At 37.8% G+C, this 22105-nt stretch overlaps 1 protein-coding gene across 1 annotated transcript in view; it reads left to right on the top strand.

The window, feature by feature from the left end:
* The window catches only part of LOC134003228 (melanopsin-A-like), a 31377-nt gene extending 10399 nt beyond the window's left edge, over positions 1–20978 (top strand). The window contains exons 4-11 of the mRNA XM_062442362.1: positions 7520–7723; positions 10564–10735; positions 11977–12138; positions 13405–13512; positions 16597–16768; positions 16928–17119; positions 18938–19009; positions 20778–20978. Of these exons, the coding sequence (XP_062298346.1) occupies positions 7520–7723; positions 10564–10735; positions 11977–12138; positions 13405–13512; positions 16597–16768; positions 16928–17119; positions 18938–19009; positions 20778–20978 (1283 nt within the window). The remainder of the gene's footprint in view (positions 1–7519; positions 7724–10563; positions 10736–11976; positions 12139–13404; positions 13513–16596; positions 16769–16927; positions 17120–18937; positions 19010–20777) is intronic.
* The last annotated feature ends 1127 nt before the right edge of the window (positions 20979–22105 follow it).

Below are 22105 nucleotides of genomic sequence, written 5' to 3'. Positions count from 1 at the left end.
CCTCTGTCATCCTTTTATGCCACAAAGGAAAAAGCAGCACCAAAGGCAGTAATAAAGCAGTATAAAAATGTGATCAATCAAGATACAAGATCCAAGATTAAGTTTCTTGTGTACGTGCATGCACAAAAGACAAAACAAAATTCTGTATCCCCCAGCTTTTAGCAGTGGAACAATGTGGTAAATCTCCAGCAGGAAGGGGTACCAATGATCTTAGTAGTTGTCTTAACTATATTGTTCAAATGACTTTTAGGCACTGTACAGTTACCATAGGGGTAGTTTTTGAAGGGTACAAAGGGAATACCTTCACCTCATATTTATAAAAATGTTGTCCCCCCAATAAGAACATGAATAACACGCTGAATACCAAGATGTAACTAATGGCTCCAACAGGGGGGGGGGTCTTTTTTTACTCCCAAACACACACACACACACACACACACACACACACACACACACACACACACACCGGGTCAAATGTCCTCACAATGAAAAATGTCCTCACAATGTTGGTTTGCCGTCAAGGGGGGGTCCTCACAACTATATATATACAAACACACACACACACACACACACACACACACACACACACACACACACACACACACAGTGTTGTGATCTCCGTCAGCAGTGGCACAGCATCTGCTCCTCTCCTCTGGCGCTGTGTGCACGCAGGCTCCAGTTTAGAGGGGGGAGTGTAACCAAGGTTATTTTCTGTAGCTACAATTTACAAATGTCATCTAATTAACTCACGTGAAGACTATTGGTAGATGGAACAATTTACAGATGTCTTCTAAATGTCCTACATGCAAACTATCTGTAGAAAATACAATTTACCAATATTCCCTAAATGCCTCGTTTGCAGGCTATCGGTGCATGCTAGCTAAGTGGCTGCACACCAAGCCCTTACAACAGCGCCAGGCTTTGATGCCAATTTGATATAGTGACCAAACTGTGTAATTACAACTTCATGTGATGTTATTGGACACAGAAATACTTTCCCCCATAGACTTACATTGTGAAAAAGATGTATGTAAATCAGCTGTTAAATTTTTTTGAGTCTCACATCTTCCGTAAAATGACTTGTTTCATGATCAGAATTTTGGTTTGGACTTCACCCAGTTTGCTCTGTGGTCCCCAAAGATGCAGAAGCTATGTGGACTAAATCAAACTTTTTTGGTTTCCTGCACAATTCAGACAAGTATGTGGCCAAAAATTGGTTACTTAAGAGCGAAATAAGGCATCTTTATGTAAGATTTAACTAAGTTGAAACCAAGTGATTTTATGTACCTGGCCCAAGTACAGCCTATATATAATAACTATAACTAATTTTAAGGTAATGTTGCCTGCCCATAAAAGCCTGCTAGCTAGCTAAGATAGCAGCAGACAAGCTAATCCAGCATTAACTGCACAGCAGCTGTCTAAAGACAATGAAAAAAGAACGGCAGCATGTGATTTGTTGAAAGCATGGTACATTTGAATTTGATCAATTTTAATTTACATTTACCCTATAAATTCATATGACAGTATTAAATAATAGATTTTTTAAAACATAAATATGAGACATTTCAGCGCAGTCTGAGATTAGAAAATGTTTTGAGGCCATTAAGGAAAATTTATGAATTAGGTCTACATCTATGGAATGCCTTTATGAAGTCAGTCTGACCACAAGCAGTGATGAAACAATAGTCACCTAATTGTAGATATTTGTTGGGTAATTCATAATTCCTTCCTTCAGGAAACCACAGGAGGTGCAATTTAAGTGAGTGAAGCAATTAACAATATTCTCTCTTATTTGATTTGTGCATTTTACATTAAACTACCATGTAAATAATGGCAGTTTAAATCATTCTAAATGTGATACCAACATTTGAAAGCAATACAGAATGCCTTAGAGTCTTAGTGCATTATGCTCCATTACATTTTGAGTTTACACCTATTGCCTGAATGTTGTTTTCCTCTACAAAAATATAAACATATCCACCATAAATTGATGTGGAAAAGACAGAAATTGCTGTGTTTGATGCTCAAAATTTCCATTTGGGTATGTGCGTACTCTAGTGCATACAGGATTGCGCAACCTACTGGGAACAGAGATAGAGAGGCAGTAATGGAGGCTCTACACACCACTGATTAAACACTGATAGTTGAAGCGCTATGTTTTCCTTCAGGAGTTGTCCTGACCTTGATGAAGATGCTGTCAGATCTGCAGCTCAACTCTCAATGGCAGTGGCTGCTACTCAGTGCCCGCCTCTTTCTTCTCTAACCACTGCCAATCCCCCAACCACCTAGAAACCCTTCTTGTGTTCTTTCTTCCTGCCTATTCTTCTCAAGAGAAGGTGGAAGATGTAGATAAAAAGAGAGGTCAAGGATATAGGGGGTAAAATGGAAATCACAAAGCAAAGGCCAAATGAGCCATGTCATATATTTGTGTTTGTCTTGTTTTAGTCAAATGTATATAAGTTTAAATATCTAATGCACTATTAAATGATAGCAGAAGTAAGGATAAGGATGGGAATGTTGGGAGGTAAGTTGGATGGTCCAGAATAAAATACTTCAACAATTATTAGATAAAAACTTGGCAGGGTATAATTTTAGAGGCATTTGATATTATCACTCAAAAGCAATAGTGGCTGCAGGGAAGAGAATAACAGCAATTTGTAGTGGGATACCACCCACTTTACAACTGTAAAGAACTGTTCACCTTCACTGATACCTCCATGACTGTGTTGTTACTTGAGGAACTGGAGGCTGTGGAAATTAAAGTTACTATGAAACATTGTCATGATTCCCCTACAGTGTATGACCTACATAAGCAGATGAGACCATCAGAAGATTTATTATTTCTACATAGTTATTCTAAATACCTGCAACCGGGTTGGATGCCCAGCGATATCAGATGAAATGATTTACAGCCGGCAGACCAGAGGAGCCTATGTTTACATTACACGAAGCATTGTAGCATGACCAAGTACAAAAGGACGAGGGGAGGACGGGGGAAGGACATTTCTCTTCATTTAATAACGTAAAAAGTGAAGTTAGACTTGCTGCAAGCTGAGTCATTTTTTCAAAGATGAGAGAAAAAGAGAAACAGAAGTAGTCCAGTGAGCTAGAGAGTGAATCAAGAGAATGAGTGACAGTAGTGAGAACAAAGCAATGAATCAGATAAATAAAATGTTATGTATTGATTGTTTCACAGCAGCTACCTGTACATTCTAAAGTACAAATAAACAAGTCCACACCTCCAAACAACCCTGCAGGAAGGTGCTGCATTGCCAGATTTGGTCTAAATGCAGCACTTTTGTGTATGAACAAAGTTTACCTTGTTTCACACTCCTCATATTACAGTTATTAATCCAACATTGATACTAACTGATACATTACCTCATCTCTGTGTGTCCTGCAAACATCTGTTTAAAGAAAAACAGATGCACACGCTAGCTAGATCTTGACAACACCAGGCCACCATGGGAAATGCAGTCTTCATTTCAGGAAAACACTACCACTTTTGTCCACAGGGGCCGCTAAAATCCACACAAAACGAAAATTCCTTGTAGTCACTTTAAATAAACCACAAACACGCTCCTTAGGGAATGCAAAGTGATCGGCGACTGATATCTAAACACATAACTCCTATTTAACTATGACGTTGTACGTCATACAATACTAATTCGTTGGTGAGTTTTTAACTGTACATTAAAAATTCTATATTTTAAACATTACAATGAAATCCTAACTGTGAGCAGAGTCAAATAATGGATGTATTGAGAGAACGCAATTTCCCCAAAGACCAAGAGACATCTGTAAAAGTGTTGAGAGGACATCTAGAGCATCAAACAAGGTCAAGTATTACTTTTTGTATTTTGAATTTTTAACCCATGAAAGTTTTATATTTGCAAAACTTTCTCAGAGCCCAGAAAAATGATATTGAAGTTTGTTACATCATCACAATATAAAGTCTACGGGCTGAACAAACTTTTTTTTTGGCTTAGGCGTCAGGCAAGCAATTTTCTTTTGAGTATTTTTTGTAATTTTATTTTAAGGACAATGCACAATAAAACATTAACCTTGTATAAAAGGAGATATGCATTGTACCAGGTGTTGGCAAAATTGCTATTTTCAACCCATAATCCCTAGACAGATAAGTAGGCACCATCTTTTACTCAAGTTTCCAGTTTCTATAATACATCCATGGTTTGAATGCAAACACCAACACAGGCTAATTGTTTCATGTTAAACATGATTATAGGAGAGCCCTGGTGATCGAGTGGTTAGAGCGCATGCCGCATAATTGCAGAGGTGGTTTGAATCTGGCCAGCAACCTATGCTGCAGGTCATTCCCCTCTCTCTCCCTGTTTCCTGTCAGCCTCTCTGTCATCAACTGTTAAATACAGACAAAAAAATCCTAAAATCAATCCAAAAAAAAAACGTGTTTCTAGTTAAAATGCACATTAACATGCTAACTGTGGGCTTATTTAACATATGCTCTTTTACTGCAGCATTATATCTGGAAACATTAACCAAGTCTGACAAAGTAGAGCTGAGCCTGACAAGCTGAGCCTGAGAGCCCTACAGTTTGGCCCCTGTAGGGAGAACAAACCCTTTTGATAAAGGCAACGACATGGCGTTTTATCTCTTTTCCTATCAATCCCACAACTGTGCTTTCTGTCATACATCACAGCCACACAGAGCCATTACAATATGGACCTTAAATTATATTTTTCTTTTGTCGTCAATTAAGACAAGTGATTGATGTTACTTGATTGCAAGACCTTATTAACTGACCTTTCCATTTCTACGATGTTTTACATACTCATTATCTTGACTTGACCACAGTGCAGGGCAAAAATGCCCCAGGACCTAATTGTGCTTCTCCAGAGAACATATGCGGTTCCCTGGGAGCCAATCTGGATTTAATTTGCTTCATTAGCTTCAGTAACAAGGGTCTGTCAAACACACACATAGATGACCAGGTCGACAGATAATCCGGCAGTGTGATAAAAAATGTAATTGGCTGAATGGCATTTGTTTGAGTTTCTCCACACAGGCAATGCACACTTCAGATTTTGTTTTGTGCCTGGATGTGAGGACTTGGCACTGTGATTACATGATGTGTGACAAGTCGGTGGTAATCACACACTGAGGGCCTGAAGGGACAGCAGCTGATAAAGTGATGATTGACTGTTTGTATTTTGTCCCTGTAAGTGTGTGTGTGAGAGTGTATAGGCTTGCACACATATCTACAAGTGTGCATGAATGCGTGTATCACATTTCTTCATACATTATGGATACATTTGATGATAGACTCTATGGAAAACAGCCCTTTAAATTGTGGAAGGAAAAGAGACAGTCTGTGCGAGCCTCTCAATGAAACCATACACTCTTAGTCAGTGTGTAATAGGTTTATTATGATAAATATTTAAACACTTATTATGCTGTTTGTACATTCCACACTTTCACCAACCCTCCTCTTGTTTTACCCATTCATCTTTTATCTTGCTGCTACTTCTCTTTAACCGACACCCCAACTCATTCTTCAACTAGGGATCTCCCCATTCTCTACCTTATTTTCCCTTACTCTCCCCTTCATTTCTCTCCAATTCTTTATTCTGTGTCTTTTTATTCCCTTCAAGTGTATGTCTGCTATTTCTCTTCTTTGCTGCCTTCCACCCTCCCTTCACTTTTTTCTATGCACTCTCTCTCCCTCTTAATTCAATTCAAATGTGCTTGGTTGCAATAAGATACTAAATTACCTTTTGCCAAAGCATAATATATAATTAGAAAAATGATTTCTTTGTCAGCATTGACATTAATAGACTGATAAATAACTTTGGTTGACATCATGGAGGTCTGAATTGGTTGTGTACACATGTTAAATATATAATAAGTTGCAATGTAATAAGAGTGCCATGCAGAAATCACACCAGAACTCAAAATAGTGTGAAGAATGAGTCACCCTGTCTTTTATTTATCCCTAGAAGAGTAACAAATGTGAAACTTCCACCTGAGTGGTGCTTGAGAAAATGCTATGTTGTTGATTCTGTGCTAACAGGTATATGGACCTTACTGTATGTACCAGACTTTTATTTGAGTATGTCGATATTATACGTCATACTTTTAACTTTTATATCTAAAAATCAATTAATCATGCATCACCAGCTCATCCAGCATGCTAATGTAACATGTAGCATTATTTTAGTGTGTTAGCATTTAAATACACCCTAGGGTGACAGGAAATATTGGACTAGATGAAAAATTGGGGGATCATAATGACATTAGGATTCATCGTCTGGGAACAAAAATGTCTGCAAGGAAGGCAACCCATCTAACATTTGATGAGATTGGAACAAGACTAGTCCAATGCACCAAATTGGCCCTAAACATGGACTATATCCAACAGACAAATTAATCAACTCATCAGCATTGCCATCACTTGAGCAACATAGCTCAAGGGACGGCAATGCTGATGAATGTTTGTGGTGTTCAGGAGCATTTGAAGAAAAAGCCTGTGGTTGTGAAAAGAAAAACTTAATGTTACGACTTCGAGATCATATGAACGTTTTCTATATATTTGTGTATGTGCTTTATTCCCCTGTGTGTATGTGTAGTGGATCTCTCCATCTCTCTGGGGATCCTGTTTGTGATGGGCTACAGGTGATCCCTGTTGTCTGATTGACTGGTTATGAATGTGTGAGTGTGTCGGTTGTTCCAGGAATTTGATTGGATGCAGCCTTCCGAGATTCCCTCAGCCCCCGCTGGCTGTCCTCTCCACACTTCCAATCAGACTACCAACCGACATGTTTCTGTGTGAAATGTTGTACATAGATTTACAAAATTGATTTAATAATAGCCCAGATTCGGGAGGGGTGGGTGGCATTTCTGTTTAATCCTTTTTTTTTGTTAGGAATTAGGCTAGTGACTTGTCTTTTTGTTCCTTTTTGTTTGAGTAGGTAATTTTAGGTTGCTCAATTTTCGCTCCCTTTTGTTTATTTGTTCGCTGTTAACCCGCCTTAAAGCTAGATGATTTTAAAATAAACCTCTACAGAGCTGCAAATCCTGTGTTGCTGTTGGTTCTTGGGAGCCGGGAAGAGGGGAATCTCATCTTTCATGTTGCGCCAGGGTTCCTGCCAGCCCGGGTCATGACATTAGACGTCTGTTAATGTGACTGTATCATCCTTTGTTCCAGCTATTTTCAGGTCTATTCATCTATCACACAACATTGTTAACTGTAATTTAGCTTGAATAGAGTCAGTCCAATTCAAAATGGTCTGCTTTGTTAGCCAGCTAGGTTAAAATACAGATTACATGTAACTAGCGATTAGCCTACATCCACATAAAATAAACAACAGCATATGTGCAACCAATGTTTTCTGGCTAGTATAATAATAGCACATGAGTAGGACAAAACTATACTTCAGTATTTTATGGGACTTTTGTACAAGAGCTGCTGGTTTACTGAGCGAACATATTTATCCTTCTATTCCACTGCTTCTTCAGCCCGTCATTACCTCTCCTCCTCCAGGTTGTGAGTTGTATGCCTTCTGTGGAGCCCTGTTTGGTATCTGCAGTATGATGACACTGATGGTGATTGCGGTGGATCGATACGTGGTGATCACCAGGCCTCTGGCCTCCCTCGGGGCGATGTCCCGCAGGAAATCCCTAAGCATCGTGGCTGCCGCCTGGGTCTACTCTATGGGCTGGAGCCTGCCACCCTTCTTTGGCTGGAGTGAGTACAACTAGACTGAGAGACTTAGAAGCAGAGTCATTATTGATCAGCGAGATTCCTCTGAGGGGTTTATTTTTCTTGAGCTCTCTCTTTGTACTTCTCTCTCTCTGTTCTCATTTTGTCAGTATGTCAAATTCATGCTGAAGGTTGTACTAGTATGGCAAATAGATCTGACTTTGCCAACATGCCAATTTAATAAAAAATCAGCTTTAACACAAAAGACTAGACTACTTTACCTGTAGCTGACATTATAACCCAACCATATTTGTTGAGGCTCTATTTTTCCTTTGTTGTAAGTGCTCCTAAGTGGGACTGTGTTTTGGTTTTAACAGATCAACATGTTTTAGGTTAGTTTTCTACTTCTTGAACCGTCACACAGAATTCAAACTGCATGCCCAGCTGTTGAACCAAATAACAGGAAACAGTTGTTTGTTCTCAAAATTCGAACACGTCTGTCCAGATGGGGCTTTAATGCATGGGAGAACCAATGAGCCCAACAAAACACAGCAGCTATTTCGACTGTAATTGATACTGGGACAGTGGGTGAAAAATCACACGCATATGCGCTTAATCGTTTGTAATGTAGGGACTCATGTCAGCAGTCAAATTGCTGGAGATTACAGTAATGAAGGGAAAATACAGATGAGTGTCAGCTGCATAATGTATTCAGAGTTATTTCCGTTGAGACAGAGAGCAGTAAATAAAGCATTGGGGATCTCCACAGGTCCAAAGGTGTATTTGATGAAGCCGAATCCCCAGTAACAGCCACAATAAAGCAACTGGAGTCCTATTCTGAAGATGTAAATAAAACAATTTAAAACTGACCCTGAGATTTCAAAGGTGTCCATACAGCAAATGTGAATGAGTTCCCTGCATATGATTTATAACCTTTATTTTCAAAATGTGTGGATTATCATAATTTCCTTGTGATGAATATTTAGTCACTGGATAGGTTTATATAATATATTACATTGTTATGCATAGCCAATTATACCATGAAATCATTTTTATTCAGAGTATCACTCTGATGACTATTACTTTTAGTTATAATCCTTATGTATTGAACTGATTTGGTTGATGGTTAGGCAACGTGTCTATTTATTCAGACACAATCTACATGTGTAGTTGGGCAGTTGTACTGCTAACCCTTATGGCAGTTTCTAACACCCTGTTTCAGGGGTTGTTTTACACTCAAATGTCTCTTGGGGTTCGGAGGCCCCACTGCCACAACAACTTAACACAACATGCAATAAAAGTGACTTATGGCTTCCTTCCGTGTCTGGAGAACAGGAGAGTGTTTTTGCGGGACTGCAGCTATATGATTTTTAGAAAACGTGTGTATATGTGTGATTCATTTTGTTAAAGACATATGTGAAGACACAGTATTAAGGGTATCTCTATGTGTATGTGTGTTGATTTCGTTTGTGGATTTTGTGTTAAATGAAGGATGCTGTCCCATATAGAAGGAGTCACTGGTGTGCATACAAAAAAATAGTGTCTCCACAGTAGAAACGATCGGAGAGAACTGCTTCCCCTGATGGATTTTGCAGCCACTTAGGTTTTATAGTAATATATTAAAGCCTTGACAGCTTTTGCTACAAACAAGTGAGTGATGCATAAATCTGTGCAATACAGTTTGAATCACCAAAATATAACAACTTGTTGGGGCTTACTAGCAATGATGGTGACTTTCTTGGTTCAATGCTTGGTTCAAAGTGAAATATCTCAACTCTCAACTATTGGATTTATTTTGAGCTGCTGATTTTATTAGTTATTTTGCAGACGAAATGCCATAGACTAAATACATTACTTTGTTTGCATTAAAGTAAACTGAATATTTTTGGAGTCTTGTACTATTATTTGAATAAAAGAAGGCAGCTGTCTGATGTTTTATAGACCAAACATTTAATTGATCAATGAAGAAAAGAATCAGAAACGGGTATATTACCAAGTAGGTTTGCACATTCAAGGAATTGGCCTTGGTGTTGTGGTGCATAAAAATAAAAAGTAGAAGGTAATAGAAAAATGTATAATTTCTGATCAGCTCATCAATAATGTAAATACAAATTTACCATAAAAAAACATTATCGTTAAAGTTATAAAAGTTGTGTCTAATTGTTTAATTTTAACATTTAAATAAGACACTTAAAAAACAGTTAATAAACTGTTAAACATTTGTGAAATGCAAACACACTTATTTGCTTTCTTACTAAAGGTTAAATGACAGGATCGTGCTAATGTTAATTGATGAGTTTTAGAGGTCCTGTAGGAGGATTTGTTTTGTTTTGTCAGACAAGTTTTCTTACCCTGTCTCCTGTCTTTATGCTAAGCTAAGCTAACTGGTTTCCTAGCTTTAACTTCATATTTGAAATACAAATATGAGGGTGGTACCAAACTTCTTAGGTAGTTCTCGGCAAGAATTCAAATATATTACACAAATATTTTTCAGAATATGTATTCCTTTAAATAGTACATTTATTCATATTGAGATGCAAATCAGGGACTTAGAAAGCTACGGACAATATGAGAAGCATAACACAAATTATAGGTAAACACTAGTGTGTGCAATTTGCAATCTACCATCATGGTAAAGCCTGAAAACTGCACTATTTTGTACTGTACGGTGCAGTATGAAATTCAACTCTGCCTACAGGTTGTTGTAAGGAGAGAGCAATTGGAGGGCATTTACTAGGATATGTGTCATAGAACGGACACAAGTAGTTCAAGGCTTTTCAGATTGTGAAGGAGCAGAAAATAAACAACACACAAACTATATAAATAGGAATTGTCAGACGTCATGTTGTTGAAGAAACTACTAAAGCGTGCATTTTCTTTTTCAGGCGCCTATGTTCCAGAGGGTCTAATGACGTCTTGTTCATGGGACTACATGACATTCACGCCGTCTGTCCGCTCATACACCATGCTGCTCTTTACGTTTGTCTTCTTCATTCCTCTCTCCATCATCATCTTCTGCTACTGCTGCATCTTCAGAGCCATCCGACACACGACGCGGTGAGTATGTCCATGCTTATTGTTTATGTTTAGTCATGCTCCTACTGTCTTCTCCCATGAAGTCTACTGTGAGCCAACAACACCTTACACAAATCACACTACCACATGCATCGATAAAGACATGAGATTCCAAGACGGTGCAGTGTGTGTGTTGATAGTCTACTGATGTCTTGTTGATTAACGATGTGTCTGGATTTTGTTATTGATTTCCACTGATGTCTCGCTCAACCTGAACACTAATGCTGCCTGTGTGGGTCACGTTGGAAATTATGTGCAAGTACACACAATCACTGAATGTCTAAGTCACTTAATGTAGCCGTCAAAATGAATTCATTGAAAAGAAAAGTAGGAGTCTACTGAGAAACAAAATGATCTTGAATTGGTTAAATGTTGTTAAAACGACCAATTCATATTGTAATGAAAGGAAACTAGAAAATGCATTTCCTGCTTAAATGCATGTGGATGCTGATAGCTTAAATTAATCACAAAGGATTGCTGAAAATGCAGGAATCTACAGCAAATCTTGTAGCGCCACATACAATAAAATTGTATAAAACGATGCAGACTTGTTCAGCATATTCATCTGTACAACTTTGCTGACTTTGGTTACCATGGAATATTACATTAATAAGTAGAATTGTGGTGTGGCACTGATAGCCACAAAGTGGGTCTGTTTGCTCCATGCTTCAATAACACGTCGTCATGGTGCACAAAGTTTCATTACAGCAAAGACAACAGAACTGTAGAAATATCATGTTATAATATTACAGTAGCGCCCCCAATGGGCAGAATCATATCAAATGCTAAAAACTTGTGAAGTGTGACATTATGTACAACATACCCAAATTTGGTTGCAATTGAATGGAGCATTAAAGAGTTATAGCCCTTCAAAATCTTGTTAACCATTTATAGACAGACAGTAAGTGATACCCAAAAACAAAATTCATACATTTTATTTGGGGTCATCTAAATATGGTACGCATCAAGATTGGTGTCGATTAGATGAAATATGTGCCAATAAAAGTAAAAAATATGTTAACCAAAAAAACCGCTGAAAGCGGTGGAAAATATTTCTAAGGGCAAATGGGCGTGACCTGTATCAGTCGACTCGTCCAAAGAACACACTTTAGCTGTAGCTTAAACTATGCAGAAGTAGTGAACGATACAGAAGACTCATAAATAAAGCTTTGAAGAACAATAAATAAAGTTTTATAACTATGATGGGTGTCTTTGTTTGACAGAGCGATAACAAAGATCAACTGTGAGGGCAACAGAGACTCTGCTAAGAGGGTCCATAAGATGAAAAGTGAATGGAAGATGGCCAAGATTGCACTCATCGTCATCCTGCTATATGTAATCTCCTGGGCCCCTTACTCCTGTGCCGCCCTCACTGCATTTGCTGGGTAGGTGTGTGTGTGTGTGTGTGTGTGTGTGTGTGTGTGTGTGTGTGTGTGTGTGTGAGTGTGTGTGTGTGTGTGTGTGTGTGTGTGTGTGTGTGTGTGTGTATTGTTGTCAACGAGAGCTGGAGAGAATTTAAGTTATGTCCATACATCCACAGGAACTGAAAACCGGTGAAGTACTGATAAGGAGAAACAGGTCATAATAATAAAACAGTGCTGATAGTTAAATTCCTTATTAAAACCGCCCTAGTTAAAGGTCATGCATCCATCACTCAATTTTAACGAGTTGCAGCAAGTGCAACAAAGTCTGTTGATGGATGGCTATAGGTTTGAACCTCTGATGACTCTGTGTTCAATCTAAACGCAAGTAAGCATCTCTAGCAGCTTCTGCAAATAGATCTTCATAGAAGCATAAATGTGCTGCCTGGAAGATGAAAAATGTATCCTAAAACTAGAAGCAATTCTTTGAGATTTGCACTTGAAGTGTCAGTTGATCCAAATCACAAAAACATACACTTACTCTTAATGGTATCGTTGCATGTGGTTTTGGTTTTATCTGCAGTTTCTTTCAAATATATGTCCTGCAAATGGACTTACGTTGGTGCTGCTCACAGAATTGAAATCATGTTTCAAGACACTGAAAAGCAATGAATTTGTGTCCCATAATCCACAGAAGTTGTTGTAGTTTTAGATGATTGCATTGTGTAATCCTGATGCAAACTGTTCTGCGTATTATCTAACATATTTCAAACCTGTTAGCATCACAATCGTAATTCCATTATACCAAGATATCCATCAAATCTCAAAATCTGTAAGTAAAGTAAAACCAAATCCATCTCATGACATGGTACAGTATTGTTGCTTCTTTAATTTGATGTGTTTGTGTTTCTTACACAGAGTGCTGGGGCAGGACATCTGAGGATGTTAACTCTAAATCAATGGATTACTAGTTATAGAAAAAAGTTTAATTTCATTGGATTGGTAGAAAGATGTTATAACTATTCATTGAACTTTCAGTTACACCCACTGCTGCAGTGTAAAGTCGCCACTGATGCTATACTGTTTTCCACAAAGTTAAAGTGCACATTTAATGGGGTTTTTAAACATGAATACTGTCCTGCTCTTGTGTCTCTTCACTGATTCTGTACTAAAGAACTCATCCACTGCTGCCCTTGTCACACCAATGTGCCTCATTTCCTTCTCTAATTTTTCTTCCTCTTCACAACGTCTGTCCGTACCCTCCTCCCTCTTCTCTCATCTCTCCCTCAGGTACGCTGACATGCTGACTCCCTATATGCACTCTGTTCCTGCTGTGATCGCCAAAGCATCTGCTATCCACAACCCCATCATATATGCCATTTCACATCCAAAATACAGGTACGATGCACTCTCAAGTGCTGAGTCTCATTAATGGTGTGGAAATTACATTATTCTGAATTACAATTTACACAGGTTATTATTTATAAACTGGCCATGTAGTTTGTCACTTTCATAGTAAACAATATCTCAATATAACAATTCATGTAGATAAAAAAGACAACAAATATTCACAGTACTGCAACACCATACAGAATACACTACATTACACTGTACATTACATTTAAATCATTACCAAAAGGTTTGTTTAAAACAATAAAAGAATATATATGCAAAGGTGAGATATACATAAGATTAACAGTCAAATATGAATGATGAATGATCAAAGTACATCCTATATATTAAGAGAGAAACAACAGACAGAGAAAATAAAAAGAAACAACGGAAGCATTTTTCACCTTCAGATCTTCAGACCATCTGACTGAGTATAGCAGAACTCCTAAATCACTGACAGAAGCTTACCATATATTACAGAAAAAATGTATACTAAATACTAATTAAACAATGTACCGTGCCTTCTCTTCTAGGTTTCTGAGATAAGGTTAGCAAGTTCAAACACAGCTAAATTAAAAAGCCATTCCAGGTTTTTTAGTCTTCTGTACACCAGAATATTTCATGGTTTTGTCAAGTTATTTCATGGAACAGTGACTCTCTGAAGTCATCATAATTTGTACAGCACAAAATAGTATGGGCAATTCACCAAATCACACAGCTCACACAGTTGGTTTTCCTCTGGTATATTTCAGAAGGGACCAACTTCGATGCCCAGAGGAAGAATACCAGCATTCAACTTTTCAACCAAAGTTCTTTAACTTCTACATAAACAAAATGTACCATATTTCAGGGGCAACATTTTGATTGATATGCATTAATGTACATAATTGTGGCTTTTACAGATTACATTTCGAACAATTTTTCAGCTAATTTCAGTGAAAGCTTATTTTCAAAGGAGTTAACATTACAGCAAAGGTTATTCCTGTAGATTCGCACCATATCCACCTCCTCAAAAATCGAGTAATGCTCTTTTTACCCGTGGAGAACTGTGTGATTTGCTCCACTGAAATACTTTCTTATTTATACTGTCATCTGCCATTTTCCACAGTTGGATCATTTCACATTTTCATTGTACAGAACCTGGTACAAGGCCCATGTTTCCCTGAATTGCTGGAATTGGACCAAATCTATGAAATCTTAGAAAACATTATATAGCTCTACTCTGCAGGGTGTCTGTAGTTTTAGATTAATTTATGCCCCGCACCAATGCAGCAGAGTTCAGTATGAGAGAGACACATGAATTATAAAGTTGGGTATATGTAGAATAGCCAAGATCATAACATACTTTCAATTTGTAATAATTGACCCCAAATTCTTCCAGCACAGTCAACAAGGGACTTGATTCCAACCTCAAAGGTTATCAATTCATCCAGAAAGATACCCAATTATTTATATACACTAACATATTCTATATTCTTTTAAGTTAATTGTGTAAATTTTTTTTTTTAAATAATTGGGGATAGTGAAAATCAATAAAGAATAAAGAAAAAATACTGTGTTATTCTTCACACACATGCCCTGACATAATTCAATTCTCCAGTTAATTTTTTTCCCAAGTAAATGGTATTTTCATTTGATTCTCAAGAGTGTGTCAGATTTTTGACATTTTATTTATTTACTTTATGGTTTAACTCTACTGTCTTTTTAAAGTCTGCAGTATAGCAGGAAGTGTCCAAGTTCAGGTTCAGGTTACTTTATTGATACCCGTAGGTACATTTGTTTTGCAGTGAGATGAGATGATGTCCTCCATTTATACAATAGACAAACAAATGTACAACAAACAAGTGTTGCTCTGTCTCCAGATTGTCATAACTCAGGATTTCATTGATTTGTTTCTCAGTTGCTGGTTGCTGATTATGCCCAGATAATCTAACAGTGCTAAATATAATTGTTCACTTTAGCCATGAAAATGTCTTGGTATTGTCCACTGCTTTGGTCCAGCCTGAAGTTTTTCAAAAAGTAATGCTTGTACAGATATTGATAGCCCTCAGAGAGTCTCTACAACAATTGAATGCATTGCTGTAATATTTTGTACACACGTTCATGTGTCCCTCAAGATGACTTGTTATCACTTTCTCAGATTTTTCTCCTCTCTCACAGGTCAAGAGTTCAATTTATGCAGATTTACAAGTATTTAATCATAAACCAAAGTAGCTGATGACTGAATACCTGCAAACCTGCTGTTATTCCCATCAGCCTCAGTTGTACTTTACGATTAGTGCTAATTAGTAAGATGTTGACCTGTCTAAACATTATAACTGCTTAACATCAGTATGTTAGCCATGAAAGCCAATCCACACCACCCGACTCACAAAAATATATCAGTAAACAACCCGAAACCAACCTGACCCACAAACAGAAAATACTCGACAAAACTTCAGAGAGAAAACAATTAACAGAGTCTTACCTGTTCATCAGGTACCACAGCAGAGAGACAGTTGAATAAATGTCAGGAACAAAATGAATGAAGTCAACAAGATGAGTATCAGCTAATACAACAAAAACTCCAGTTTACTCAGAGTCTGTACCTTTGACGGTATTGAAAATCATACCTTAAGGATTTCTAAATACCCTGGTATACTCCTGGATGGATAAGAGCTGAATACTGCTCCATCGCGCAGCCTTGTTGCCGTTGTTTTCCCCAGTGGCCACTCGTGGTATTGCAGCAAAAATCCCCTTGTGGCCAGCAGGGGAAACTCTTCTGCACATATTCAGTTGGCCGCATTGCGCTGAAGCAAACCTGGAAGATAGAAACTTTTTTTGGCCTATGTACCAACTGTGCAATTCTTATAGGACTGAATAGGTGCCATTTTTGGACCAGTATCGAGCTTGTATAATACATTCATGGGTATACCGCAATACTCTGATACCAACCAAGCCTACTGTGAACACTGATGATGTTTTCACAAATTTCAGTGAGTAGGGTATCAGTTGTGGTTTTATCTCATTTCTCATAGTCTCATAGTTGATTTGTCAAGAATAAAACTGGTTCATACATGGATTTACATTGTTTCCCTCTCTTTCTCTCAGGTCAGCACTCAGCAGGTATATACCCTACCTTGGGGTGTTGCTGTGCGTTACTGGCAGAGATCGTTTCAGCAGCAGCAGCTTTCAGTCCACCCGCCGATCAACCCTCACCAGCCAATCAGAGAGCAACCGCATCAGCAAGCCCCGCCACTCCTCCCAGTCTGAGAGCGAATCAGTGAGTGTACCTCATATATAAGTAATATGGTATATCTCTGTCTTACAATTTGTCTGACAGATGCTTTGAATTACAAGTTACTGATTTAGTCTTGTGTGCTTGTGATTTTGTCCGTGCGTGTGTGTGTGCGCGTGTGTGTGTGCGTGTGTGTTTTCTCAGGCCCACTTCTCAGACACAGAGGAGGAAAGCTCATCTCGGACGCCTGTTAGTCGTCAGTTGTCCAGTGATCTCAAACAGGGGCGCCATGCCAGCCAGAGGTCAAAGGTGAGGGGTCACCACACAGGAGACTTTCAAAGAACTGGCGCCGTCAACCCCAATGACCCAGCCATATGTCACCTCTCACAGATCACTGTGAGTATGGACAACAAAACATTCATAAATATACACTAGGATATATTAAATGGAAGATTTATTCAATGAGAGCATCATATATTTCTAACTTTATTACTTTAAGTGTCAGACAGGTAGCCTCAAACTGTGTGTGTTTGTGTGTGTGTGTGTGTGTGTGTGTGTGTGTGTGTGTGTGTGTGTGTGTGTGTGTGTGTGTGTGTGTGTGTGTGTGTGTTGTGCTCCGTTTTCACAAGATAGTTTTATGTTTTTGATGGGAGGTTTTGCTTCTGTTTTGTCATTATGTAAAGGTTGATCTAAATGCTCTCCTCCTAAATTTGTGAAGTGAGGTCATGTTGTTTTGGAGTGCCGTTCAAGTCAATACACTTCATGTTACTGCTCGGTATTTCATGGCATGCAACTCAATGAGGTCATGTCTATTGGAGCCCTCTTAAAATCCAGACTCTTCACGGTTATGAACAGAATATTTTAGCGTGTAATCTAATAACATCACGCTGCTTTGGTCCCATGTAAATATCACTGATTGTTTTATATGGTTAAACTTTGAGATTCCAGTGTTGTGATTTCAGTATCAGTTGGCATGTTGCTTTGGAGTCTGGTTAACACATTTTGATTGATTTAGGTTTTTAATTTATTGAGTCACAGAAATTAAGGTTTCCCAAATTAGTTTTACAAAAGTTCCTAAAGTTCCACCTTCCCTTGGACTGAAATAACATACAGTGATGGCAAAATAAGTAAAAATGAGACAATCCCAGTGGAAACTGGTATAATCTATGTGTTGCTTTCAGCCCTTCATTCTCAGTTCCCAATTGGTTAGATACATGGGAGGATATCGACAGGACTCAACTTTTTTTTTGATACTAACGCTTGGAGTCACTAAAGTCAGAATTTTGTTACAAATAGTCCATGATAACAATTTACTCACAATTTCAGGAATTTAGGAAAAATAATTAATTATTGAAAAACACATGTATTGATATTTGCCTGATTTTCCAATACTTTTTTTCAAGATGTTGAGGATTGGTAAAACGCCAGCACTTTATATAACAGTGGTTCTTGAATGAATGTTTGTGTCATGTTTCTAAGCATCACGCTGTCAGGCTGATGGAAAGTGACATATCTTTCTATGTGGGACATCCAGTATGTGGAGCATTTCCGTTTCTGTGAACTAAGATCATTACATCCTAGTTCACAGAAACGGAAAAACACCAGTAACCCACATGTAATGCACATACATAAACACGCCCACATGCTGGCGCACTGCCATGCAGGTCAGGTTCATTGAGGACTCCATTACAGAGGGTCCAAAGACTAATCCAGTAATCTGGGAGTTTCAGGCTTAATCCACAGTTTGCATGACGTGACCCAATGTTTCAGCATACTGCACTTGGTGGGAGACGAAGACGGCAGATTTTCTAGAAGTCTCTGCCCACCATCTGCTTCTATCAGTCTGCACTGAGCAGACAATATAAACTTTAACTTTTATCCATAATCCTTTTTAACTTGCGTGTACTGTATTTTTGCAAACAAATCATTTGATTCAGTGGTATAAAATGACAAAGTAAAAATACTATTTTGCCAAGATATTTTGCCTTTATTTTAATTGACATTTGACTCTTATCTTTTTTTAATTTATTATAATATTCCCAATTTTTACTCTCCTGGGGCAGATTTTTGTACCTTCTGGAAAGCAAAATACTTCAAGAAACCTTGAACAAACAACAACTTTATCTGTATTTGGTGAGAGTATGCGCCTCATTCCAAAAAACCTTTTGATTATAACTAACAATGAATGGCTGTGTTTATCTGCGTACTGTTCAGACTCTGACAGAGCCTGAAGACATCTCCATGTCGGACATCAATCTCCGGCCAACCAGTCATCTTCCTGCCACTGTAAGAGTCCACCGATCGCCCACCGCTTGCTGTGTGCAACAGATGTGGCATTTGTTTTGGATTTTTTTGTCTTACTTTTTTGTATCAAGAAAATCAACAAATCCCATGTCAAGCCTAAAATAAAAAATCTCTGCCTGTGTTTAAAAGCCTGATACTGTATAGCTCATGCTTACCTGCCGTTGTGCTCTATTATCATCCATACATATATATTTGCACACAATTAATAATATCATGCTGAGGTCAACTGATCAAAAAATATGTTCTCTGGAAAAAATACTATTTTTTCCAGAGAATGATAAATGCCATAATTTGTATTAGTTTATGAGGATGTTTTAGAATCACCTACACTAACCATATTCTTTGTAATGGAGGAATATGTCACTCTGTGCAAAAGCATGGCTTTTTTTTATCAGTGAAGTTGTATGGAACACAAGCTACATCAGGGTTTGGCTACACTGACTATAACGGTCTGGTAAATCTTTTGTTTTGCTCTTTTCAAGGGATTTGTTGAAAATAAGCAAAAGATACAACTTCACCAGAATTATCCTATATTTTACCACCTCCCCTGTCCTTAAAGATGTTTCAGTCGTGTGTTTTATGTCTATTTAAAGGGGCATGTCACCCATTCTACAGTATTGCTCAAATATTCTACCACATTTAAAATATCTCACTCAACATAACCCTGTATTTTCACTGTTGTGAATATATTTGTTTTGAAAGTGTTTGTGAACTAATGTGAAATGGTTGGCATATCCCTTTTTTCCACCCTGCCCATTCCAGTTGATCCAATCAACTGTGCTTTCATGTGAAAAACTGTAAAGACAGACTGGCTGTGCCTGACAAACAATATTACATGATGGACTGTTCTGCAAAGATGAAAGGGTATTGTACTAAGAATCAAGCTCAAACATGAATCTCTTGTAAAAAAAGAATTACTTTTACAGAGAAATATTTTAGTTGCATTTAAATATATTGATTTGTTCACCAATTATGAAATTACTTGTAATACATATAACTTAATTATTTTTCATCATTTTAACATGTAATGCTTTTTTTGAGCAAAGAAATATGGATTAAATCCAGAATTGTGACGTGAAGTTTTACCAAAGAATTACTTTAATGTGTATGTGTAAAAGTCAGTCCAATTTCAGATTATTACAACATGGGTCTAATTTTTGTAGATTTGGTTATTATTTTATTCTGATATGATATACAGGTAGCTGTTTTCCCCTGCTTCTAGTCTCTAAACTAAACTAATCTAAGCTAAGATAGTCAGCTGCTATAACATATTTCAAATGTCAAATTATTCACGTGGTGAGCTCAATTACAATAAAAAAATTCGTAAGAAAATAAGACCCATGTTGTATTAGACCAGAGTTACCTTTGAGATAAAAACTAATCTTCAAAAATGTGCCCAGCTAGAGTACTTTACTCTCCTGGGCAGAGTTATTGCTCTCGGAGGGTCAACCCAGTTTTATAGTCTCCCCTACATCAAGGGCACCATTGGAAACCCATTCATCAATCCAAACAATCAATGCTTTTGACCAGCTCTGACTGTTTCAGATCTTGTGCTGGCAGGTTAAGTGGAGGGGAGCTGTATCGATCCAAATCAGGGCAACAGTTGATAAAACTTCATTCTCTCCCTTAACCTCCAGTCCCGCTCCCCTCTCTGCATTTTTCCTTCACTCAACCAACAAACCGCAAACTAGTTGACTTTCAGCTACAATACCTGAACTCTCTCTCTCTCTGTCTCCCTCTACCCACGCAGCTGGTTAATGTGATGGAGGAGTCGGGGCCAAGGACTGTGTGTAAGACAACGTCATCCATTATTGTCACTTCCATATCCAGCCCATCTATATTGCATAGCCCTCCCAGTTTCCATGGCAGCCTCAAACTGACCAGAACTTACAGCCCCGTTGCTAAGGAGCCCCTTGACATAGCCAGGCTGGAGACGACAGCATTACCATGAACATCTGGACAAAAGTGAAAAAGTTTTTTATTTGCATAGTATGTGTGAGTATTTGATCAGGAATGCCCAGTGATTTGAATTCATATGGTCGGAGATGATTTACCTTGGAGCTACAGGCAACAAATTAGCCTTAAACACAAAGTGAAAAGTGTTATTTCTGAGTTTTGGTATTAATTACAGTAGATACGTATCAATTCCCAGATTTTTGTCATGTAATTTGAGTAGAAGAAATCAAATTGTGCTTTTATACCCATATACAATATATATATACGTATATATATATATACATATATGTCTTTTTATCTTGCAATCTATAAATTATATAGAATATTTGCTGTTAAAAACAAATTATTTCTGCAAATCCATTAAGTGATTCTGGGGGATTATGACTATGGCTGAGGACATACAAAATGCTGAAATTACTTTTGCATAGTGTTTATGATTTATATTTGAACACTGTGCAGTGATGCATACATAACCAACGATGTCATCATTAATCCTTATTAACATTTAATCAAATTACACCTGATGTAAGTATGAGAGTTAGTAGCACTACTGATCCCCCTGAGAATCAGCACCCTACTTAAAGCCACTTTTAGTTCAGCTTTTTTATTATTTTATTAGTTTATTATTAAACTGTGAACAGGATCTCAGGATTTAGCGTAATTTCTACCTTGTACCTACAGAAGCTACTGTGCACAAACCAAAGTGGCAGAAAGCCGAGGTAAAGAAGCAATTTGCCTAAAAAGGTCAACACTCCAGCAACACTTGTAGTATATAGAACACATTTATTGTTAGGCCAACTTATTTTGGCTTGTGGCCTTCCCAAAAGGCAGCAAGCTGTATTTTAATCTTACAGAAGTCCGCATGGAAAACTGCTGTAAAATTGAGATTCACAGTCTTGTCTTCTGTATTCCTGTAAAATTGTTAATTCGCTACTAAGAAGCCCGTGAATTTACGGCTGCTGCTTCACTTGCTGCTGCTTTAATTTAAAACATAGAGCTTCTCACTTGCCCATGAAATCCAATTAATTGGGTCAACGACTGCAAATAAATTTAAATTGAAATGCACCTAATACTGTATATTGGCCAGGAGAAATTGGTGGGTAAATACTCGTCTTTCTGCCC

The sequence above is a fragment of the Scomber scombrus genome, chromosome 21 (assembly GCF_963691925.1).
Source record: "Scomber scombrus chromosome 21, fScoSco1.1, whole genome shotgun sequence".
NCBI lineage: Eukaryota > Metazoa > Chordata > Actinopteri > Scombriformes > Scombridae > Scomber > Scomber scombrus.
The sequence above is the reverse complement of the archived record's forward strand: the minus strand, read 5'-3'. Positions and strand labels throughout refer to the sequence as shown.